General features: G+C 51.4%; 7 protein-coding genes across 7 annotated transcripts; 3 read left to right on the forward strand and 4 right to left on the reverse strand.

Moving 5' to 3' along the window:
* Positions 1 to 3,228: 3,228 nt before the first annotated feature.
* J4E82_005083 (uncharacterized protein) lies at positions 3,229 to 5,013 on the forward strand (the record flags this gene model as incomplete). The annotated part of the gene is made up of 3 exons (XM_051731353.1): positions 3,229 to 3,441; positions 3,488 to 3,845; positions 3,893 to 5,013. The coding sequence occupies 3 exons, from the start codon at positions 3,229 to 3,231 to the stop codon at positions 5,011 to 5,013; spliced, it is 1,692 nt and encodes a 563-aa protein (XP_051588791.1).
* Positions 5,014 to 6,623: 1,610 nt separating this feature from the next.
* J4E82_005084 (uncharacterized protein) lies at positions 6,624 to 10,377 on the forward strand (the record flags this gene model as incomplete). Its single annotated transcript, XM_051731354.1, has 2 exons — positions 6,624 to 10,098; positions 10,151 to 10,377. 2 exons carry the CDS (start codon positions 6,624 to 6,626, stop codon positions 10,375 to 10,377), a joined length of 3,702 nt encoding a protein of 1,233 aa, XP_051588792.1.
* A 1,404-nt stretch (positions 10,378 to 11,781) lies between these two features.
* J4E82_005085 (uncharacterized protein) lies at positions 11,782 to 14,422 on the reverse strand (the record flags this gene model as incomplete). The annotated part of the gene is made up of 4 exons (XM_051731355.1): positions 11,782 to 12,334; positions 12,394 to 12,436; positions 12,522 to 12,630; positions 12,809 to 14,422. The coding sequence occupies 4 exons, from the start codon at positions 14,420 to 14,422 to the stop codon at positions 11,782 to 11,784; spliced, it is 2,319 nt and encodes a 772-aa protein (XP_051588793.1).
* A 621-nt stretch (positions 14,423 to 15,043) lies between these two features.
* Positions 15,044 to 16,205, reverse strand: J4E82_005086 (uncharacterized protein; the record flags this gene model as incomplete). Its single annotated transcript, XM_051731356.1, has 2 exons — positions 15,044 to 15,762; positions 15,824 to 16,205. 2 exons carry the CDS (start codon positions 16,203 to 16,205, stop codon positions 15,044 to 15,046), a joined length of 1,101 nt encoding a protein of 366 aa, XP_051588794.1.
* A 1,110-nt stretch (positions 16,206 to 17,315) lies between these two features.
* On the forward strand, positions 17,316 to 18,443 carry J4E82_005087 (uncharacterized protein; the record flags this gene model as incomplete). The annotated part of the gene is made up of 4 exons (XM_051731357.1): positions 17,316 to 17,406; positions 17,494 to 17,542; positions 17,602 to 17,816; positions 17,875 to 18,443. The coding sequence occupies 4 exons, from the start codon at positions 17,316 to 17,318 to the stop codon at positions 18,441 to 18,443; spliced, it is 924 nt and encodes a 307-aa protein (XP_051588795.1).
* Positions 18,444 to 18,612: 169 nt separating this feature from the next.
* On the reverse strand, positions 18,613 to 20,658 carry J4E82_005088 (uncharacterized protein; the record flags this gene model as incomplete). Its single annotated transcript, XM_051731358.1, has 3 exons — positions 18,613 to 20,118; positions 20,168 to 20,453; positions 20,507 to 20,658. 3 exons carry the CDS (start codon positions 20,656 to 20,658, stop codon positions 18,613 to 18,615), a joined length of 1,944 nt encoding a protein of 647 aa, XP_051588796.1.
* Positions 20,659 to 21,327: 669 nt separating this feature from the next.
* On the reverse strand, positions 21,328 to 22,629 carry J4E82_005089 (uncharacterized protein; the record flags this gene model as incomplete). Its single annotated transcript, XM_051731359.1, has 1 exon — positions 21,328 to 22,629. One exon carries the CDS (start codon positions 22,627 to 22,629, stop codon positions 21,328 to 21,330), a length of 1,302 nt encoding a protein of 433 aa, XP_051588797.1.
* Between the last annotated feature and the right edge of the window lie 139 nt (positions 22,630 to 22,768).

A 22,768-nucleotide genomic window follows, 5' to 3' on the forward strand; every position in this document is an offset into this window, starting at 1 on the left:
TACTTCTTGACGTGTGTACTGATCTCTAAGCCTTGTAGCTCGTGCTTCTATCTTCGTCGCCAGGAACATCTCCTAACCGCATACCCCACGACTTCGTATAGCCTGCTACTGATGCCGGCTCGACCAGGCCAAGTACTTTAATACTTTGCTTGATCTTTTCATGTCTGACCTCCCTCTGGTGCCTCCGCCAGGCGTCGCGCATATCCCGTGCTCTATCCATGAGACCACGACTTACAGTCTCTTCGGCTGGTAGTATACTGTTACATTTCTCTTCAGTCCACATTTCGCTAGCCTGCGATGCTGAACGAATTAGTCGAGACTCCGACATATTCACTAAATTGACCGGAAGCGGCGGTGGGATGTCGTAAGGGAAAGGAGAAGACGGTGGAGACGAATTGTAGAAAGATGACCTCCGCCACGGGTAATCAGACACTGCACTGGACTTCTGTCGGTGATCCTCATGCGTGGTAGTACCGTAGTCGTACGTTGCCTCAGAGTGTGATGTGGTAGCTCGAGACAGGCGCACCAAGGCAAATCCTCTCGGAAGTCGGATCAGAAGACTGCCATTTCCCTCTGAAGACGAACCCGAAGCCAGTCTTCGGGATGTTTGGGAAAGGTCTCTGCGCTCTGCCAGTTCCATAGACCCAGCACGTCGTTTGCTCCCTCTCAGAACTTTTGCATGAGATATTATGTCAGGAATGCGCTTTCGACGTCGATATGTCGATCCTTCTGTAGCGCGCGGCGGTAGGTTTTCGTCAACAGATCGTCGTCTACCCTCTCGATCACTTTGACGTAGTGATGTCCAGCGGTTTGATTGCTTGTGCTTTGATCGCCAGCCGGAGCCTTTTCCCCATGCTAAGGGCTCTGGTAACAGCTCATGTGTTCTCAATCGGAAGATTGGAATGGATATGCAGCCGCAGGTAAAGAACCCTGATGAAGTTGCACTCAACGAGCTGCTTCGAGGCCGAGGAGCCCTACACTCATGGTACTGATCCGCCAGCACGTCATGATAATCTTGCGAGAAGCTCAAAAGCTGCATTCTATCACTCAGCTCCTCATCTTCGCATTCATCGTCCATAAAGGGGCTTGTGCGATATAATGGTGGGATCGTCTTTCCTTGCAACGATCGGGATATTTCTGCAATATTGTCGACGTGCGGGGTGGAAGACCAGTATTGCCATCCAGTTCTAGTATCACTTGGCAGCATTATTCCCAGTGATACATATGCTTTCGCTCTTCTCGATACATCCGATAATTGATATATTGTATCTGCAGAAGGATTTTCGCAGGTCTGTAGTCCTGGCTTCAAAGGGGAGTGTGAAACCGGATGTGCAGCCTCAGTATTAGTTGAAGAACACACAAGTTGATTGTCTCTGATAGGCGAAAGAAGAATTTTTGAGTCTCCCTCAAGTGAGGGCGTCTGGACAGGCGGAGATGTTGTCGAGAGTGGTGGTGGTTCTGGTCTGCATTCGAGGATTGGATGTATTGGCTGCAGTCGCGGAGATTGAAAGGTTCTCGTCTCGAGTGGCCAGGATCCAGACTCTGCCCTTGAACTGCAGGTACTAGGAGAAGGCTCCGGGATCAATGGAGAGAATGTACGAGCCGTAGAGACTGGATTCTTCGGAGAGGGCTGACTAGGTGAGCTTAGGTTCCAATCAGTAGGCGCTCTCCAGGACGTGACATGAACAGCGCTATCTTTCGGCTTCGGATTCGGTGGCACAAACAATGGTGGTAATGTCTGGTCACTTGGAGACAACGGTGAAATGTCGCTCCATGTGTTTGGATTTGGTGGTACTGTTTGTATGAAGGATTTGAAGGATCCCACGGTTCTGTCCATGCTTTTGGGCAGTGGTGATTTCGAAACGCGATGACTGACAGGGAACGATAGATGCTCTCGCCTTTCCTCGGTCGTCGTGAGCAATTACAAATTAATAAAACACAGTACTCGATCTAAAAGCCTTCTAGAAGACTTCCAAACAAAGAAGAAGGTATGGAGCATCACGCGTGTTGATTTACAGAAGCGGATTCGCTTAGGGGTGCCCTATCGCAAAACAAAGGTCAATAGCAATTCCAATTTGGAGATTGCGGGACGAACGCAGCCACGCTTTGGCCCAAGCAAGACCTGTACACGGTCGCTCCGCTGCCAGTCCGTCGTAAATATCAACATTGCTTCTCAATCGGTGAAGCACCAAGGCGTCCGGAGCGCGGACTTGTGGTCCCCAAGCACATCTGGGCAGTCCCCTACTGGCTTCTTGTGGGTATATCTAGATTCAGCCATCGCCGAACGCTAGTTTCCAAAGGTGAGGATGCGTTGTTCAACACTAACTCGTGGTTGTAGGTGGTATACTGGCCAGTCTGACATGTTCACCGTTGTTGGCTGAAGTTGGTGGGACAAGTGCACACGTCACTTTGCTCATCTCAGCAATGCCAAGCCTATGCGCCGGATCTGTGACTAGCGCTCAACCAGGGCCGAGGACTGCCCTTCGACAACCATGATCTGCACTGCTCCTTGCGTACATCGATATGCTACACATCTTAGTTTGTTCATTTTCACAACGCCATGATTGATAAGATGGACATCTGTCTTCCCAGGCAACAACATTTTTGTGATTTGATCGGGGAGACTCGAAAGTCCGCCTGTTCAGGTTGGCCTAAGTCGGGTGAATAACTCCCCGCCTCAGCACTGGGTGTGGTTCGTCATTAGGCATCGCATGTGCGCTGCACGTCTTTGCGCCATAACGCCATATCGCATTTTGAGCCCGATACGAGCTATTCTGGACTGTTTGCTATTGGTTCGGACGACGAGTCTACAGATTCTGGCCGTGTCGTTGGGATGACTGTAAGCCAAAGTCTTGCTGCACTGTCCACCTCTTCGCTTATCGCGAGGTAATGAAGCAAAGGGGTTAGTGCGAAGACCTGAGGCTGAAGTAAGATGCCCGGTAGACAGATCCTACACTCAACGTTGTCCCGAGATGTGTGTGTGTATGGAATTTTAGCGCGCTGACTTTACGCCGACGAAGTGATTTCTTCGTCCGTCATGTCTCGCAGTCTTGATATGCCACAAGTATATCTAGACCGATAGTTGCGCCATGGAGAATAATCAGCTGAACAACCACAGCTTCAGCATTTGCATAGCAAGCCTCTTGACTTCAGCTGTGTGTCAGCCTCGTATCCACCTCACATACTTGAACTCGCCTTTTTCGCAACTTGTTCAGTAACCACCATACCATGGCCAACCCTTCTTCGCAGTCCATTGGGGACGACCTAAAGCCCGAGATACCTCAATCAGAGCCTTTGAGCGATTCAGCGTCTGGAGAATTGAGGGCGCCGGAGCCTGAGAAGTTTCAGCCTGGATGGCGTTTCCTGGCTGCTTTTGGTAGTCTCTGTATCATCACACTCATGGCCGCATTGGATGCAACTTCGATCTCAGTTGCGCTGCCAGTAAGTTGGTCAGACCGACTGTTCTTCACCGTGCTAAAGTTCTTAGATTATGGCTAAAGCATTGGGCGGGTCTGCTATTGAAGCCTTCTGGAGCGGAACTTCTTTCCTGTTGACATCGACTGTCTTCCAGCCTGTCCTCGGATCGTTCTCGCACATCTTTGGGCGCAAAGCACTTATTTATGTCAGTCTGGGCTTCTTCCTAGCTGGTTCGATCATCCCCGCCGTGGCCAATAACTTTACCGTCATCCTGGTTGGTCGATCGATTCAAGGAATTGGCGGTGGTGGCATTATCTGCTTGACCGAAATGGTCGTAGTTGACACCGTACCACTTCGAGAACGAGGAAAGTGGTTCAGCTTCTTCGGAGCTATGTGGTCGGTCGGCACAGTGGCAGGGCCTCTACTAGGTGAGTCACACATGCTATATCCCAATAGCTGTTCTAACATTACACAGGAGGTGGGTTTTCCCAAAACGTGTCTTGGCGCTGGATCTTCTGGATCAACCTGCCATTCCTCGGTCTCGGTGCTGCCTTGATCACTGTCTTCCTCAAGCTCAACCAGAAGCATGGCTCCTTCCTTGTCAAGCTTCGAGAAGTTGACTGGATTGGCATGGTGCTGTTTCTCGCCTCCACGACCGGCTTCTTAATTCCTGTCACCTGGGGTGGAGTACAGTATCCCTGGGACTCGTGGCGTACGCTTGTACCACTCATCGTTTGCGCCGCGGGTATGGTCGCATTCGTTGTGTATATCGAGTTCTTTGCCGTCAATCCCCTCATCCGCACTTCGGTGTTCAAGAACATGTCAGCCGCCATACTTTACGTCTCTACGGTTATTCATGGAATCATACTGTGGGCTATCCTCTACTACATGCCACTCTACTTCGAAGCAGTTAGAGGTTTTGGTCCGATACTTGCTGGAGTTGCAATGTTCCCTTGGACCTTCACCGTGGCCCCAGCGTCAGTCGCAACTGGTATCGCCATTGCAGTCACGGGACATTACCGATGGGCAAACCGCGCCGGATGGTTTCTCGCTACACTCGGTATGGGTCTCCTTATTATTCTCAAGCCGAACACGTCGACAGTCTCTTGGATCTTCCTAAACCTCGTTGGTGGTGTGGGGACGGGTATTCTGTTCCCTGCCATGGCTTTGGCCGTACAGGCTTCAGCAACTGCCAAAGACCAAGCCTATGCCGCGAACATGTTCTCCTTCTTCCGCGCTTTTGGACAAACGCTTGGCGTTGCCATTGGCGGTGTCATCTTCCAGAACCAGATGAAAAAGAAGATGCTCACGTACCCTCTTCTTGCTGACCTGGCAGTCGAGTACTCTCGAGACGCAGCAGGCCTGGTCCAAATCATCAAGGAAATGCCTGCCGGCGACATGAAGGAGCAGCTCAGGGAAAGTTACACGGATGCCCTAAAATACATCTGGATTGTCATGTTGGTGTTCAGTGCGGTGGCCTTCCTCGGCAGTTGGTTCATCAAAGCCTACGACATGAATGGTGCTATGGACACTGAGAGGGGATTTGTAGACAAGGACAAGGTTGGGGATGTCGAGAAGGAGCAGTCGATGATGTAAGAAGGCCGAGTGCCGACATGAAGCAGTTCTTGTTTTTATAAGCATCAGCGCGGCGTTTGGATTGTTCTAATAGACGGACACATGACGACAATATCTCTCAGTACAATAATGTATAGTTTGTCTTGCTACAAACGTTGTCATTGCCTCGTATCGAAACGCGTTCCATGGTCTAGGTCCAAGAAGGCCTTGGGTGTATTTTTGGTACGGACGGGTCGGACTTTGCTCGACCGGGTCAAGCATAACGGTTGGGTCTCAGGAGCGGCCGGGATATGTTGGTGAAACACGCCGTCGTGGCCGTTGACAGCGATACGGACCAGGGTAAAAGAGGTGGCCGTGCGTTACGATCAAGAAAATACATGGCGATCACATCATCAGCCTATCTTATCAAATAAGTTTGAGTGATGTGGCAAGAGTGATGCACGAGTACATGACAATGACCTTGTGCCATGATGGAATGTGAATTGCAAATGTCGCTGCATTCACGATGTTCAAAGTGGAGTTCTGGGCGCCTGAGGCATCAATGCCAAACGCCTAGGAGTCTCGGGTGTAAGAAGAAAAGGCGCCGAAGAGCAATGTTAGTGAACAAGGCGGTTGGTCGATGAAGGGTGAAAGCAGTGGAAGACATGTGCGACCATGGTCACACAAAGACGATTGATGATTTGGATACTGCACAAGAACATGGTACTACCCCAGCCACGATGACGGGATGGTGCGTCGTCAACTTGTTAGTCGCACCGCCCTGCAGCGGCTATATAGCGGGCATTACGAGGTACTCGTACTGGGATAAAGGGGCGAGTTGGATGACGACGGCGCAAGAATCGACGCGTCCTGGTCTGCTGCTCCCAACAACGGCCGTCGTCGAGGAGACTCGAGAAGACGTTACCGCGAGTACCCTGCATGCTTGAATTGAACGTGTCTGTTCTATCGAATCGATATTCAATCGTCGCAGTTCGCACATGCACGCTACTGCAAGCTCAATCTTAGGATCCACTAGCCCACTGTCTCCACCAATCACGTCAGCACTTGGCAGCTTCTCATCAGCGCACAGCTCCAGCCCCGGGCGCCCCTTCCCTTCGACGCGATTGACGGCTCTTCTGACAACCCTTCCCAAAAAGCAGTGCCACAGCGGGAAGCCGGCTCCCAGACACCCTCACGCACACGTATCCCTCACCTCAGTCATTCGTTTCAGAAAGAATCCAGCAAAGAAAGCAGCAATCCAGCAAACTGCACCTAATACAACCCCCCGGTACCATCACCGTCACCGTCACATTCACTTGCGCGCCAAGCAAAGCTCCTTCCGGCAGCTCCTCACCCGTGAACGCCTCCATCGCAGCAACGTCCGACTCTCGCCATTCTCGCACCTGCCGTATATAATCGACTCGAGAGGCAATCGCGCGCCCTCCCCTAGGCTAATTGGCAGCGATACCGCGACCTGCAGATCCTCCAACCTGCCCGATCCAGCGATCGCGACGACCCTGAGCAAACCGCACCTGCCTCCCCACCCACCGACACCCGTTCCCATGCCTGCCGTGGCCTCTTCATAACAGTCGCCCTCGACACTCTCTTACCACACATTATTCTTCACAGCGACCTCGCTACCCATCGCTGCCATGAAGGAGTCATTCGCTGACCTTCTGCGCACGGCGGCCGGCAAGCTCACCCTTTCGCTGCTCGTGGCATCGCAAGCTGCCGCATATAGTTTCAAGCCTGTCCCGAGCCCCAACCTCAACCTTGACGATCTAGGCCGGATAGCCTTCGCTGGAGACTTTGACTCAATATCACTATACCAATATGAAGGCCAAAATCAGAACACTCCTGGCCGCAAAGGAGCCCTCCTTACACGCTATCCCAATGGCGTATTCGCGACTATCAACAGCACAGACGGCGATATCAAGGCCATGTGCTCCCTTCAGGTAAATGGTGCAGAGCGGATCATGTTTGCAGGCAATTTCACCGGTGTCGACGACCTGAGTACCCCTGGAGGCATTGCGCTGCTCGACCCTGCCAACGGCAACATAGAGGCACTGGAAGGCCTCACCGGATCCGTCAACGCACTCTACTGCGATAGAGCTGGCAGTCAAGTCTATGTAGGAGGCAGTCTGGAAGGCGCAAACTCATCCAACGCACTCATCTGGAAGAACGGCTGGGAAGACCTGTCGTTCAACGGCTTCAACGGCCCCATCAACTCGATAATCCAGTCTAATGACAACATAATATTCGGAGGAGAGTTCAACGGCCTAGGCGGCATGAATGCATCGACTGTGACCAGCGACAACAACACCCAAATCATCCCCATTGGAAGCGCAGACATCTCCGCCCAGACGAGCTCTGGCCAGCCCGGATTCTCGGATCCCAAGAGCATCGCATGCAAAGCCGACTTCTCCACACAGGGCGCCGATTCGACGTGGCTGCTCTCCGACGGAGCACCCGGATTCTGGAAGGCCGACTTTGGCTTCGGTTTCGAGCCAACGAGCATGAAGCTCTACAACACGGACTATCAGGGCCGTGGTAGCAAGACTTTCCGCTTCACAGCTCTTCCAGACGGTGGAATCCTGAACCTGACTTACACCGACCCTGAGAGCGGACGACCGGCCTTTTGTGACGCTAGATGCCCCTTACCCGAGGGCAACACCACTGCGCAGGAGTTCACCTTTGTCAACGTCGTGGGCATGAATGCCTTCAGGATTGACATCTCGGACTGGTGGGGCCAAGGTGGCGGTCTAAACGGCATCCAGCTCTTCCAAGACGCCATGTACTCCTATGCAGTTAACGAGTTCAACGAGCCTGAAAACTGCGGTCCTACTACGTCCAGGTCGGAATCCACCACGACTGGATCATGGCAGATTTCCCCATCGCACGACAGTTCTTCCGAGTATCTCACCACAACTCTGCAGGGCTCACCTATCAACCCTGATGCTGCAAGCGTTACTTTCTTGCCCGATATCAAACAATCTGGCAACTACTCAGTGACCATTTACACGCCTGGATGCCAGGGCGACGGCACCTGTGGCACCCGTGGTCGAGTCAATGTTACGACAATAATGGACGGCCAGAGTGATCCCGGCCATGAGCTGTGGCAGACGAACAACTTCGACAAGTACGATGAAGTCTACAACGGATACATCGATGCCACCGATGGTACCCGTCCACAAGTGATTCTTCGGCCCGCAAGCAACCAAGGTCCTGGTCCCTTGACTGTTGTCGCACAGAGGGTGCGTTTCACGCTTTTGAAGGCCACATCCGGTAACTTAAACGGCCTTTTCGAATACAAACCTGGTCAGACTGTAGATGCAGATGACCTTGCGGATTCGGTCATCAACGCTGCCGGCGCCAGCCTTGCTCCACGTGAGAAGGCTCTTATTACCACTGTCACCACGGGTGGCCAGACCTTGTATGTCGGCGGATCGTTCAACAGCAGTGATGACCGCAACAACATCTTCGCAATTCCACAGGGATCAGCGCAACCCAAAGCACTTCCCGGTAAGGGACTCAACAACCAGGTCATGACAATGTTCCACAACGCTAGTACGCTTTACGTTGGTGGCAACTTCACCAACACTGCAGAGAACAACGTAGCAGGCCTGGGTGGAGTCGCTGCTTTGACCAACGATGAGTGGCAACCCCTTGGAGCCGGTGTTGACGGTGTCGTTCTGTACTTGGTACCATTCTCGCTCAACGTCACGGTTAACACTCCTGAGGAGGTCCTCGCTGTCAGCGGCTTCTTCAGCCAGGTCAACGGCTTTGGCGATAACCCCAGCACCAGTGTTAATGACTTCGCCATCTGGGTGCCTTCTCGTAGCAACTGGCTCCACAACCTCGATTTCCACTCTCTCGCCATGTCCGGCAGATTGATGACATTCGCTGATGTCCCCGGAAGCGAACGTTGGTTTGGCGGATCGGTATCATCTGGCGCCCTCCTTGCAAGTGGTACTGCTGAGCTAGAAACTGGAGATGACTTGTCTCTCCAGGCCTTCCCCGTCAAAATTCAAGCGCAACAGCAACAGCAGCAGACTACCTCTCGCAAGCGAGCCATTGTTCAGGGACAAAACCTGAACACGACCGGAGTTCGTACCGGTACTTTCTACAAGGAGAACGGCATGAACAAGACTATCCTTGCTGGTCACTTTGCAACCACGGGCGCAGATGATCGTAACATCACTAATCTCATCATCATCGATGGCAACGACTCCGACAAGGTGACCGGCTTTGACAACGAGCTCGATGCTAATTCTACCTTTGCAGCTGTCGCTGTACTCGACAATGTCTTGTACGCCGGCGGTATGATCAGCGGTCAGCTTGACAACGATCGCATTGCTGGAATTGTCGCCTACGACCTCAGTAGCAACGCATTCGCCAGCATCCAGCCGCCACCGCTGCAGGGTGTCAATGTCACCGTAAACGCCATTGCCCCACGACCAAAGTCCCAAGACATCTTTGTCGCAGGTCAATTCCAGTCCGCTGGAGCCTTGAGCTGTGCTGCTGTGTGTATTTGGAACACCGAGCGCAGCCAATGGACCGCACCCGGCAACGGTCTTTCTGGCGACGTCTCAACTCTCACTTGGGTTGGCGACAACAGCCTCCTCATCGCTGGTAACCTCACCTCAGGCACCAACGAGACCAAGATCCTCACCTACGACTCATCAAGCAGGCAATTTGCTGTTGTCCCTGGTGCCAATGACCTCCCTGGTCCGGTCACTGCGCTTACCATCGCCAATAGTGGCGGAGACCAATTCTGGGCCGCTGGTACCGGAAGCGACGGCACTGCTTACTTGCAGCGATTTGATGGTACCAAGTGGGTGCCTGCTGATGGGTCCATGTTCGGCGAAACGACAGACATCCGCGGCATTCAGGTTCTCACTTTGTCTGAAGATCATGGCAACTCCGATATTATCGACCGCAATCAAGATCTCCTCCTTATGGGTCGGATCAATGTTACTACATTCGGAACAGCATCTGCTGTGCTCTTTAACGGCACTACGCTCACTCCTTTTCTTCTCGCTACTAAGGGCCAGGATGGTTCGACGGAGCCTGGAAGCCTATCCTCTGTGTTTGTGGAGAACCCCAACTCGTTCTTCAGACAATCCAGTGAGTCATTCAAGCCAATCCTGCGCATAGCTGGTATACTAACGAATTTTAGACAAGCACCTCGCACTATGGGCCATTGTCCTCATTGGCCTCGCCATCGCCCTAGTCCTTACCTTCCTTCTCGTGGTCATCGGCATAGTAATCGAATGGTTCCGCAAGAAGCGACTGGGTTATTCCCCGGCCCCGACATCATACCCAGACCGGCTAGGCAACGTAGGAAGGCTACCGCCGGAGCAACTGTTCGGAACCCTGTCAGGACCCAAGGCTCCAGCAATTTAAACGCCTCTAGACCTCCTGATATATCGAGGAATACTGATGGAGAGGCACAAGGCACATCCAGTGGCCCTGTGGTTGCTAAAGCTGATGTTTCGGCACCTCAGGACACGGACAATGGCTATGCGGTCGCTACGACTGATAGTAGACCTGTACAATCTGTTGAGACTCGCGTGAGTCAGTCACTACTGCTGAGGCCGGATCCTACGGAGGAAATGGTTTTCCAAGATTATCTCCATGAGGTTGATCGCCTCCACCCCAACTGGCTACCCCGTGTTTACTTTACAGGTGTTCCCATCCGCTGAGGTTGTTAATTCGACTCCTGCCTGCATCGCTTTCGTTCGGTCGGTTGCGATGGACTAGATGGATGGACTCGCGCCTACTGTTTGCGATCATCGATGGGTATTTGGTTGTTTTTTGACTCTATGTCGACCGCTACACGGTCGCTGCATCTTTTCTCTTCCAGTGTGTTTGATACCACGCGGCTAGCGCTTTACGCAGCCCACCATTATTTCATTGCCTTTTTCCTGTCTCCACTTTCCCTTGCATCGGTGTTTGCTCTGAGTATCTGCAGATGACACTGAGAGCATCCATTTTCTTTACGTGTCAGTGAGCTTGTGCGTGCGTTGAAGATATACGGTCCAGTAATGTGTACTTCGTCAGTGGGTCGAATCGTAATTAGAAGGGAAATGATGGTGGACGGAAGATGTTGGATGCGTGCTAATTCACGCTTGGAGTGAGTTGAGGGTGAGAGGACCGGAGGATGAGGCAGAGGTGGAGAAGTCTACTGAGGTGCATGTACTCTAGTGTCCATAATAAACTCTAGAAGTACTTACTGGGTTTTGTGCTTTTGGTGCAAAAACATGGAATGCAATGAATAGCTTCACGAGTACGTTTTGTGGGATATCGAACCTTCAAATCTATTTTCTGCATACGATGGCACATGGATAACAAGCATACATTATGGTACGCAGTCTTGTGCCTTGATCACAGCATACTCAAAGCAAAGGTATACACAGTCTTCCATCATCTTAGCCTACCAACAGGAGACATAGCAGGTACCTTTAAGATGTGTTTTACTCTAGACCTCAACAGTCATGCGCCACTGACTCTTGCCATTGAGATGGAAGACCTACAATATAGAGAATACGACGAACTTCAAAGACGATAAGAGCTCTTTTGAAGCTCAACACGGCGTCCGAGAGCTTGAGTTGTGTGTCTAGATAGGTACAATGAGGCTAGCATGAATGCGGGAGCATAGAACCTGAGGATGTTTGACGTAACATATGTGACAAATCTCATTTTTTGTTCTATAGCTGCCCGAGAATTACCTCTTTCTGTCTCGTTGTGAACAATGGCCAGGCGGATGACCCGAGCCCAGTTCAACAGAGCACCAGATTCCTTTGTTTACTACTTGTATAAAGTATCTCGAGTCTTTAAGATAACTTCCATCTCGCGACCAAATAGCTGGAATAATTCCCGTTTTATTCTGACAATGTTCACTGCATCACCTTGCAGGTTTACATTATTTTGACCTGCAGCAGCCACCAGTGTAATCCGCTCCAGTCCACCGAACGTGTCAACGATGATCATCTCACTGCCCTTGAAGTGTCTGAAGCAACATATCGTAACACTGATGTTACGTACTGCGTTGCGCTGGCTCGGCGAGAACAATTCGCATCTCTGAACTTCGAACCTAGACCAAAAGTAGCCAAAGAATTCGTTGAGACTAAAGAGCAAGATTGCAGACTCCGAGTGGGTCTGTCGGCAAGTGTAGCCAAGTGCGAAGAGGTCACCCTTGGATGTTTGTTTCCCATCAACACCTCGGATAATAAGCCTTTTGAAACTGGGCTGGTGCTCGTTCAGATAGATGTGATGACCGCCAAGAGCGTATTGGTAGATCTTGTTGCGGATTTCTCCAGGTAGTTGCAGCAGTGGTGAAGCTTCTTGGTTCTGTAGGAATCTAGGCTGGTGAGTCAAGGGCCCGATGGGAAGGGCAGAATCGTCATGACCAACACTTACATGGCATCTGCCTCCTCCTGCGAATTTCGTGAAACATGATCCCCTGCGCGAAGCGTCTTGCTATTTGGAAGTTCCATGTTTTATGTCGAGAGGGTGTTAGAGATAAACTACAGTAAATTGTTGCTCACGGGAAATAGAATAGGGGAATGCAGCCCTAGTGCCCTTTTTATACTGGAGTTTGTGCGATAATGATGAAGAAATATGGTTACCTGGGTCAGGTGAATAGGCGAGTGTTTCCTACGTCACGCGGTAGAACGAGATATACTCTCTATGTAAGTAAGCTTTGACCCCAATACACAGGAGTGAACTAGTCATGATGAGATCAGAAAAATGCTGCTCATACTCAAATGCATTTTCATCATAGCTTTGAATCGCCAGAGGAACTAAGGTACTGTTCCTCTTCTTCCTGACGCACACTTTGCCACATGTCTGCAACACGCCATAACTTTTGCATCCCAATACTCTCCAGTAATGCTCCTCTTCCACTGCGATACATCTCGTCGTATCTATCGTCGTCTACTTCAACTGAACCGTCTTTGTCGAATACTACCATTTTACCATCCTCAACCCACCCTTCACCGTGAACATATTTAATGAACTGGTCTTGCATGGCTCGTGCTATTTTTCGATCTTTATCACTGAAGTGAGGGTCAAAGTTCTGCAGGAGATAAGCGACGTCGAGCTCGTGAGCTGCAAGGCCTTTGTGGGGGCCATCTATTGGGTTAGGGACGTGGAAGTGGTATCGTGAAGCAGGTCTTGGTGGTGAGCAAGCTTTCCATCCTCGGTACGCAGCCAACGCAGGCAGATAGAAGCGTAATTCAGATCCAAGTATTAACATGCGGTCCTCTTTATCTTTCTTGGGAGACTCGCCATCGAGACGATATGCCTTCAGCAGTTCGTGCGTCTCAGCCGGTGACAGATGAGTTTGACATGCCTTCCTAAGGCGCCCATGGCTATCAGGTTGAGCAAGGAGTCGCCCGATGACGATGAGCCCATCGTGCTCTGTGTCTCCTATCACGAATTCTTTGCACCAGGCTGGCTTATGTATAGCGCTTGATCCATCCATTATCGTCTCGATCGTGACTTCACGCGTTATGAATTGGCCGTCAACTGTCGCAGCGAAATGCTGAGCTAAGGGTAGCTTCTGAGCCAACTGTTCCGCATCGGTGTTCAACAGGATCTTTTGTCTGCTCTCGGTGTCCTTGACATCCAATTTAAGATAGGTAGACTGGTCCTCGTACATCTTCTGTTGCCACCATCTGTTCCTCCATTTACGCAATGTTGCTTCCCCACTCATGACGATAACCCGGTCGAAGAGTCCCTCTTGCCCGACATTGGCGCAGAGTAGAGTCGATAGTGATATCGCTCCCGCCGACTCGCCTGCAGCAGTGATGTTGTTCGGATCCCCTCCGAACCCAGCAATGTGCTTTTTTACCCATCTGAAAGCTAGTACCTGATCTTTGTAGCCCATATTGCCGGCTGCGCCAATCTCGTCACTAGCGAGGAAGCCGAAGATGTTCAGTCGATAGTCCATCGCGACACCAATGAAGGGTTTGTCGGTTTCTGCACCTCGCTCGACCAAACGGCGTAGATCATACTGTGGCCAGCTGTTCGATCCGATGCTGAGACCACCTCCATGTACCCACACAAATACTGGTAACCCTCGTCTTCTGCTCTTTTCATTGCTCTGAATACCCTTTGGAACTGTGACAATCACATTCAAGCAATCAAACTCGTTCATGTTTTCTGTTTTCCCTTGACCATGGCCGCAAGGTAAGACAGCGTCTCCGATCAAGGTCAAATCCCATGCTTGAGCTCCATGCAATTGTGGACATGATGGACCGAACTGGGTAGCATCGTAGACTCCGTCCTTCCCAACTTCTAGTATATCATCAGGAATCGGTTCTTGATATCGTGCGGGTATTGATGCGTATCTGAGGTTGCGGAATTGGATTGTCGATGCTGAAGGTTCACCACGCAGGGTCCGCCTTAATGTAGGATGGTGCAGGTTATTCTCGTCGGCTGACATTGCTCTTTGTTACTCCGCGTCGTCTTCTGAGACTGCTGATCAAGATCTTGGGAGGTACGCCAATTTACATACCACCCAACATCTGCCGTCGTTGGCCACCCCGCGTCATTCCCCAGAGAGATGGCATGGATGTGGGGAGATGTGGGGCTGGACCTCGGCAACGGGACGGAGGCATCTTACGGACGCAAACTCGATGCTGTTGAGCAGGAGGTATTACTGCATGGACTGAATTGTGGCGTTGAGGTTGAGGGAGGATGGAAGAGGCACGTAGTCATCCGTAGACGCACTCGTTGCAGTCTGACGCGCTAGGCATGTGGATGTCGGGCATCTTCGGCCCAGTCGCGTTCCCATCAGGCCAAATTCTTGTGCCAACATCTGCTGATTCGGTCGATGGTCCTTTGTCCCAACCATTCCATTTCCCACGAAGAAAGTGACTCAAAAATGTTAGCAGGAGCGATAGTGCTAGCTAAGTAGCAGACAACAGCAGCAACTGATGAGAGTAATAACCATTTACACAAGCATAGCTGGAGACTACTACGATACAACAATGACTTTACTCTCTGAAGAGGTTCAGTGCAGAATGATTGTCTCTGCATGTACCTGTGTACACCCGTGAACCGATCAAAGCCTTATGACGACCTTCGTCTCCTCACGCCTGCTGAATCGCGCGTAGTATTCTGGCGCATCTTCAATGTCAATGATACTGCTGACAATAAACGAAGGATGAGCCCGACCAGAAGTAATGAGAGGTACCAGTTCCGATGCAACACCCTGTAGGGGAAGCACAATACCGCCGTTGATAGCAATTTGCTTCGTATAAGCCGTGCCAATACTGAAGTCATTCAATGTGTCGTTGAACAGACCGACGATACCCATACCACCTCCGGGTGCCGTTACCTGAACCATTTCGCGTAGGGTGATGGACGAGTCAACCGTGCCGTCTGCGGTCTCAGCTTCGAAGCCTACACACTCAACGCTTCTCCGGACACCTCCAGGTTCCCTCTGCATGATCTGATCGACTGCAGATGAGTTGCGGTAGTTAATTGGTATAGCACCGATGGATGCAGCAAGGTCCAAGCGGTCTTGCACGTGGTCGACACTGTAGACGCGCGAAGCACCACGAATAACTGCCGAATACGCGGCCAGGAGACCGACTGGCCCGGCTCCAAAGACGGCAACGGAGTCTCCCGGTGTGAAGCCGGACCAAGTGACACCAGACCAAGCAGTGGAAAAGATATCGGAAACGAACAGATAATCGATGAGTGTCGATTCACTTGTGGATGCGTTGACAGGGACTGGGATCAACGAGTTGTCGGCGAACGGGATTCTGGCATACTCCGCTGTTGTTCGAGTCAGCATATTGTTCTGAAGATTAACAAGAGAGGTTTGAGGGAGACTCACTTTGCACACCAGGAAGTACCTCCCCCACTAGGCCGCCAAAGCCCAGCGGCGGATCATATACATCAGGCTCCTGAGTCCAGTGTCCGTTGTCTAGGTTGTCTGGAATGACTACGTAGTCACCCACGCTCAGAAATTGGACGGCATCCCCTATCTCTGTGATGTAGCCGATAGCTTCGTGACCGTAAAAGTATGGCTGCTCAGGCGAGCCTGATTCCACGTGATAGGTGTGCATATCGCTCCCGCAGATGGCGGTCATGTTTATTTTGACGATGACATCCGTGGCATTGAGGATGGTCGGAACGGGTACGTCGACGACAGAGACATTGAGGGCTTGACCGAACTGTGCGACTGCGCGCATCATAGCTGTAATATTCGAAGCCATGTTGCCGACAGAGTTGTGATGAAAATCGAGGATGGAGTGAGTGATAGTGTTGTGGCAGACACATTACAGCCATCTCTCTTATACACATCTCTTCTGTCATGACGAAATCAATCAGGACATCATCGTCAAGCCAAGATCCCATGAGTTCGGATGTTATCTGGGAATTGTGGTCCTCAGCTAGTGTGCCAACGGTCGGAGATAATGGAAGGATGACTAGGCTGTGCTACATACCTCTCTTCCCTATCAAGGTTGAAGTTGAGGTTGCGTTCCACTTAGTACCCTTACTTGCTATTGATTCGTAGATCGCGATGTCTAATGTTGGGCGCTCACTGTCTACTCTTTTGGCAGACGGGACGTAACATAGGGTCTCGCATGGTGATAAAACTGGTGTCTTCTTGTCCCTGATTCCTTCAGATCTGACTGCTCGATCAAACCATGTTGATTGGCAACACCAAGTGCTTCCTGTACTATGTCCGTTCGAGATCCAGTACACAGAAGGATCCATCGGGCAGTGCATGCCGCGCGGCACTCCCGAAACCAGTACACAACCTAGGTACCCGTGGCGATCGTTATCCCGATGGCAGTATGTCATCGTGCTTGCTCAGCTGCGCTAGTTGTGCGAAAGCGTGAATGAAATGGACATGGCTATTTCATTCTGCCGCCTGAGCGTGTTAATTACATCAGACAACTACCTTTCGGTTGAGGATGAAGGTGATGGTAGACAGCACATTCGGGGTTTGCCTAAGCGTGTAAGCAGGTTGCATTAGCGTCTTGGCAGGTCGCTCTTCCCCGAAGTCTGCTGTGCTATCCCAACGCCAATCATGACCTCATATCCGACATCTCTTCCTTGGTGGTTTAAATGTTGCTATCTCCGGGTCATAGTAGTACTTCGCGATTTGGATGGTCGTCTTGCTAAACCTGTCAGCTACGTGCATGGTCCGAGCCCATAACTCCATGAGTTCCTGGCTGACTGAACTTGGGAGAAATGTATGTACGCCGGCTTATATTGACACATGGGCGGTAGGCCTTTAAAGGGGCTAGGGTTGGTCTTTGAAGAAGCAACTACTCGTTCTGCCACTCAATTCAATCCCCTCCGAACTGTTCACCAAGATGCCTGGCTCTTCACCTGCGAAGCCCGTTGACTGTACGATTGATTTTGATGCCAGTCATCTGGTAGGAAAGACCGCTGTCGTTACCGGAGGTACGCATCACTCTTGAATCTACTGATGCAATTACGACAGCTGTTTCAACTACAATCATCGGAAGAAATAGCTAAGTCAATATACAGGAGGTAATGGTCTTGGGGAAGCCTATGTTCGAGCACTGGTCAATTCAGGGCAGGTCTATCTTATTATTCTTCTCATCACGAAACCATGAGCGACTAACAGGAAGACAGATTGAAGGTATGCTTCGGAGATCGTGATGCCCACCGAGGAGAGCAGCTCGCTTCTGAACTCAAAGACTGTCGCTTTGTGCACTGCGACGTAACAAACTGGGACAACCAACTTCGGCTGTTTAGCGAAGCTGCCTCGTTATCTTCCTCTGGGAAAATTGACTATGTAGTCGCCAACGCGGGTATCATACATGCAGACGATGTATTCACATTCGAAGGTAAATCCACCATCTTGCAAACTCAGTCGGACTCATACATCAAGCTGACCACCCACAGGTCCCAACCAGACGCCCAAGAAGCCAAATCTCGACATCATCGACGTAAATCTCAATGGCGCGCTCTACACCAGTAAACTTGCAATGCACTACTTCATGACCCAAAACGGCACATCACCGAATTCCTCCCAAACAGACACCTGTCTGATCCTCATTGGCTCAGGAGCCGCTTACCTCGACTGTCCACGCGGACCCCAATACAGTGCCTCCAAATATGCGATGCGCGGTATCATGCACTCCCTGCGTCGTACAGCGTACTACTACGGTTCTCGCATCAATATGATTTCGCCATGGTATGTGCGCACGAAAATCCTGACGGATGACGACTTTGATGCGGTGGAGAAGGCGGGTGTACAGCTTGCTACTACAGAAGATGCAGGGCAGTGTTTGCTGAGGATCTTGAGCGATGGTAGTATTAATGGGCGGTCACTTTTCATCTCAGCAAGAAAGTGGGCACCGAGGGGTTATATTGATCTGGATTTGGATGAGTATCCTGGAAACGATCTGTTGGAGGAGATTCAAGCTGATCAAGTCAAGTTTGCGCCTGTGGAGGCGGGCTTGTTCGTCTGATCATGCGTTTGGTAGCATAGAACCTTCCTCCCTACGTAACTCAGTAAAGCATGGGATTCTGACAATATGGTCGGAGCATAATACGCATCTCGCCGCGTCTCATGCCGAGAACGCAAGCATGTTTCATAGTATCGTTATGTTAAGCGCGCGTATCCACAGACACACGTACCTACTCATCATCCTCATCATCCTCGTCCTCCCCAAATTCAACACCATACTCGGCACACACATCCCATCGATCTCCCTTCGCACTCTTACTAACATATTTGGTAAACCTCAACACACCACGATCCCTCAATACAATAGCCAAATTGTTCCACGCAGCTGGCTGGCTGAACAGAATACCATCGTCCTCATCATCCGCTGCAGACTTGTAGATTGCAGGATCAGCTTTCGCTTTGCGACGCTGACCAGCACCAGTGGAGGTCGAGGCTTCAGACGTAGGAATATTGGGGTGGTCGTTGTCTTCATCGCCAGCCATGTACATCTCGTAACCGCCAACTTCTTCTTCAGGCTTGGGCTCTGGCTCCTTTGCTTTACCATTCTTCTTGCTCTTTTTGCTGCTGCTGCCGTTTTTCTTGGATTCTTCAGGTGCTTCTTCAGGCTCTTCATCTTCATCACCCCAGCCGCGGGAGGGTGTGATGCCCAGGCATACTTCGAGCTGCGGGTCTTCTTCTTCGTATGCGGTCGCGAGGGTGTAGTCGAGACCTCTTCGGAAACGGCGCGCAAAGATGTTGCTCTTGGTCAGTGTGATACCAGTCACAAGCGAGATCCACTTCATGAACGCTGGGTGTGGGAAGAGGATGTCCACGAGGTCGTCGTAGGGTGTCATGCCGTCGTTCTCGGGATATGGTGTCGTTGGTATCGGTTGGATTGCTTTCCGATAGAGATAGCGCTGCTTATGCGGTGGTCTTGCGACACCAACCATCGACTCTTTTGAGTGTGGGTTGTTGGGTAAGCTTGGGTTCGCCTCGTGGTCTTTCGACTCGAGGTACTCCCGTAACCGCGCAGAGAATTTGTTGGATAAGAATTGCGCAAGTCTTAAAGAAGACTCGTCGCCGAACATGTTGGACAACTCCTCTACTGTATCCGGTACCAGATAGTTAGGGTTCATGAACTTGATCAAGAAATCGATGTCGTTCTCAGTCAGCTCATCGTCCTCCTGTTTCGCCTGCTCTTGCCAGTCTGGGTTGTCTACCCAATGCGATTTTGGCTCATCGAAGATGTCTGCCTTGCCTCCTTGCAGTTGAGCAAGCGAACTCTTCTCTGCCAGCTTCTCCTCAAGACCCTCCTCGTAGCCTTCCTCGCCCTCTTGGGGAATGTGGAACCATCCGCTGATGGCCATGCGGATACGTCCACCATCCTCCTCTGCCTTTTCTTCCAGGCCTCTCCTGTAGACCTCTTCGACATCGTGGAAACTCTCTCCGGGTTGAACAGTGAAGAAAGAGAGCTGATTCCAGGCCGGCGGTATCGACAGCGAAAAGTCTGGTTGCGGTACCCTAACTTTGTCGCCTTCTGGTGTTTCAAGATGCTCCGTCGGGTACAGTCGTAATGCGCCTCCCCATTCAGGCTTCCATGGGATATCGGGATCTAGCAAGTATAGAATCCAGCTTACGCGCCGACTTCCAATGACGTCGTCGTGGCATAACAAATGACACCCTGGTGTGTAAACATTCTGCGCTGCGGTCAATGCAATTCCTTGTATGGTGAGTTACGAAACCTACCACTGCCATATCCGTCTTCACGCCGCTCAACGGCCCAGATCCTGTTATCGAAGACAGATACTTGCGAAACGCAGACGAGTACAGCGAGTCGCGGAGGGTGAGCAGGGAAGGCAAGCGCTTGAGCGCACTGTCATGGAGACCATCGAGGTTTGCGAGATCGCCAGATTGGTGGATTTTGTAGATGTCTGTCTCTTTGGGCGTGAAATGGATGTGCTCGCGAATTTCGTTGCGGACATTGCGGAGGAGCGTATCGTCGACGAGATTGTGAATTACGGCGTGCTTGTAGCTATGACTTGAATTAGCGCTATCCAGCTCAAGGAGGTGGAGATTGGCACATACGGCTGGGAACCGGCGTACTCGCTCGTATATGTCTCGAGTACCTTGCCGTCGAAGAGACCGTCGCGGAAATTCTTATGCGCTTCGTCATCGGAGATAGCTCTCTTCTTTTTCGCCTTGCCATTGGCAGGCGCATCATTCTTGCGCTTAGCCATTGCGGAAATTTAGCGACAATTTCAGGTTTGCGGGGAAAAGGTTCAGTTGTCGCGCAGGAGCAATCAAGGGAAACTTGAGCATAAATTTAGTCGGCATTAAGCTTTGAACATCGCCGATGCTATCGCCTCCCTCACACCACAATCTCTCCACCTAGCCCACTACAGCATAACCACGAAGATTAATGCCCAGCGTGGACGCCTTCTCCTCATGTTCACCGATAACAGATCAGCCAGATCGCGGGCAGTGCTTGCAAAACTATAATCAAGAGTCCACGACCTCGGTCACGACTGGTAGGATGGGTATTCGCTAATGTGCGGAGTGCCAGCCACTCCGGTTGGTCGACACCCGGAGACCACACGTCCGGTGGCGTCGATCGCGTTAAACTTTACTATCATGGGAGATCAACTTGGGTCGTCATGCTTTCACATGATGAGAAGTATAGACAAACAGGATATCTGTTTAGGTGGTCATGAATAGCAACTGTCTATTGGGTATCTCAAAATCGATCGACGTGCTACGACTAGGGACGTTTATCGAAAGCGCTACGCGTCTCGATACAGGACTGTTACGAGCGCCTGGTGTGATGTTGATCTCCGCATGAGTTCAGTACAGCTGAGTAGGTCGCGTGGCAGTGGTGACCACGAAGCCACAGTCTGCGACGGCACATCTTATTCCTCGTGGCCTCCTGCAAGCAGCTTAGCCATCTTCTCCTCCAGCATCTTGACATCATTCCCAACAGTCTTGACGTTGTTGACCATGGCCGTCTCGGCTGTCTTCATCTTCTTCTCCAGAACCTCAAGTTGGCGCTCCCACTTTTTGATTTCTTGTTCTTGCGTCGACTGCCTGCTTTCTAGCTCTGTTAATACTGTATCGGCTTGCCAAGCGCTTGTATGCACGAGTCGCAGTGTGCGCAGACGCTCTAGGACCAAAGGCAGAATGGGCGATAGCTTGTCAACAGAAGGCAGGGTGCCATACAGCGCATTGATCTTGGCATCCTGGTCTGGATATATGGGAGCCTTGTTGTCGCCAGAAGTCGAACCAGCTTGTGCAGCTTCCTGTCGAACCTCCTTCAGATGCTCCGCTTCTGCTGTGAGCTTCTTGACGTTCTGTGTAACGGCATCCATATTGTTGGCAGAGGCGTCTCCAATCAAGCTGAGTGTCTGTTCCAACCTCGTCAGGGTAGTGGCGACAGGGAAAGGCGTATGGTCGCTTAGATCCGGCATTGTGTTTCCGTTTAGGCCCAGATTGTTTTCCATCTGAGTAATTCGCTTGTCAAACTCGGCCGCTTGGTTCAGCACAAACTCCAGCTGGCTCTTTTGTATCTGGGTGCCAGGTAGCGGCGGCTTCTTTGCAATGGCATCGCTGATCTTGGGGCTGGGTTCAAAGGGCTTGTAGCTCTCAAACTTTTGTACCGTCCGATCAAGTATCGCCTGTGCGCCCCGAGCACCGCCCTTGTGTGCTGTGTATATCGTGTCGACTTTGCTCGCTATCAGCTCCATCATCTCCTTGGGGTCTTGCTCCTCAATCTTCGACTTGTCCCCGCTCTGCACCCCGCGCTCGTACTCCTCTTCCAGCCCAGCTAGCTCCCTCTTGATCCGCAACAGCTTCTTTGCGAAGCTTTCCTCTTCTTCGTCGCTATCATCTCCTATTATCTCGCCTCGCCGTCGCTGGCGCTGTGTCGATGTGCGGTAGGATTGGCGTTGTGCGGTGATGTTGTCTGAGAAATCGACCCCGCGGGCGTCTATTCGTGAGGGCTGGAAGCGGCTGCGGGCTTGGTCTGGCTGGAGCCGTTGGTGACGGACTGCTGAGTCCCTGGGGTCGTCATCGTCGCCTTCCCCATCGGATTCGGAAACAGCGGTGGAGGCTTGTATTGTAGACACGTCTTCGGCGAGTTCGGGCGTCTCGTATATGTCCGGGGCGGTGTCAATGCCTGGGAGATTGTCGTACTTGGGCCGTGTTCCTTCAGACATGGCGGTTGAGTGCGTAAGAGCGGTATCGCTTGTTTGGCGCAAGTTGGGTGAGTTCGAGGGGACGCGTCCAAAGTGGCAGTCGCGACTCACGCTAGTCCCCGCATGGCATAGTTGGCATGTGTTGTACACGGAACAAGTA

The sequence above is a fragment of the Alternaria postmessia genome (assembly GCF_024291825.1).
Source record: "Alternaria postmessia strain BMP 2775 chromosome Unknown scaffold_26, whole genome shotgun sequence".
NCBI classification, from domain to species: Eukaryota; Fungi; Ascomycota; class Dothideomycetes; order Pleosporales; family Pleosporaceae; genus Alternaria; species Alternaria postmessia.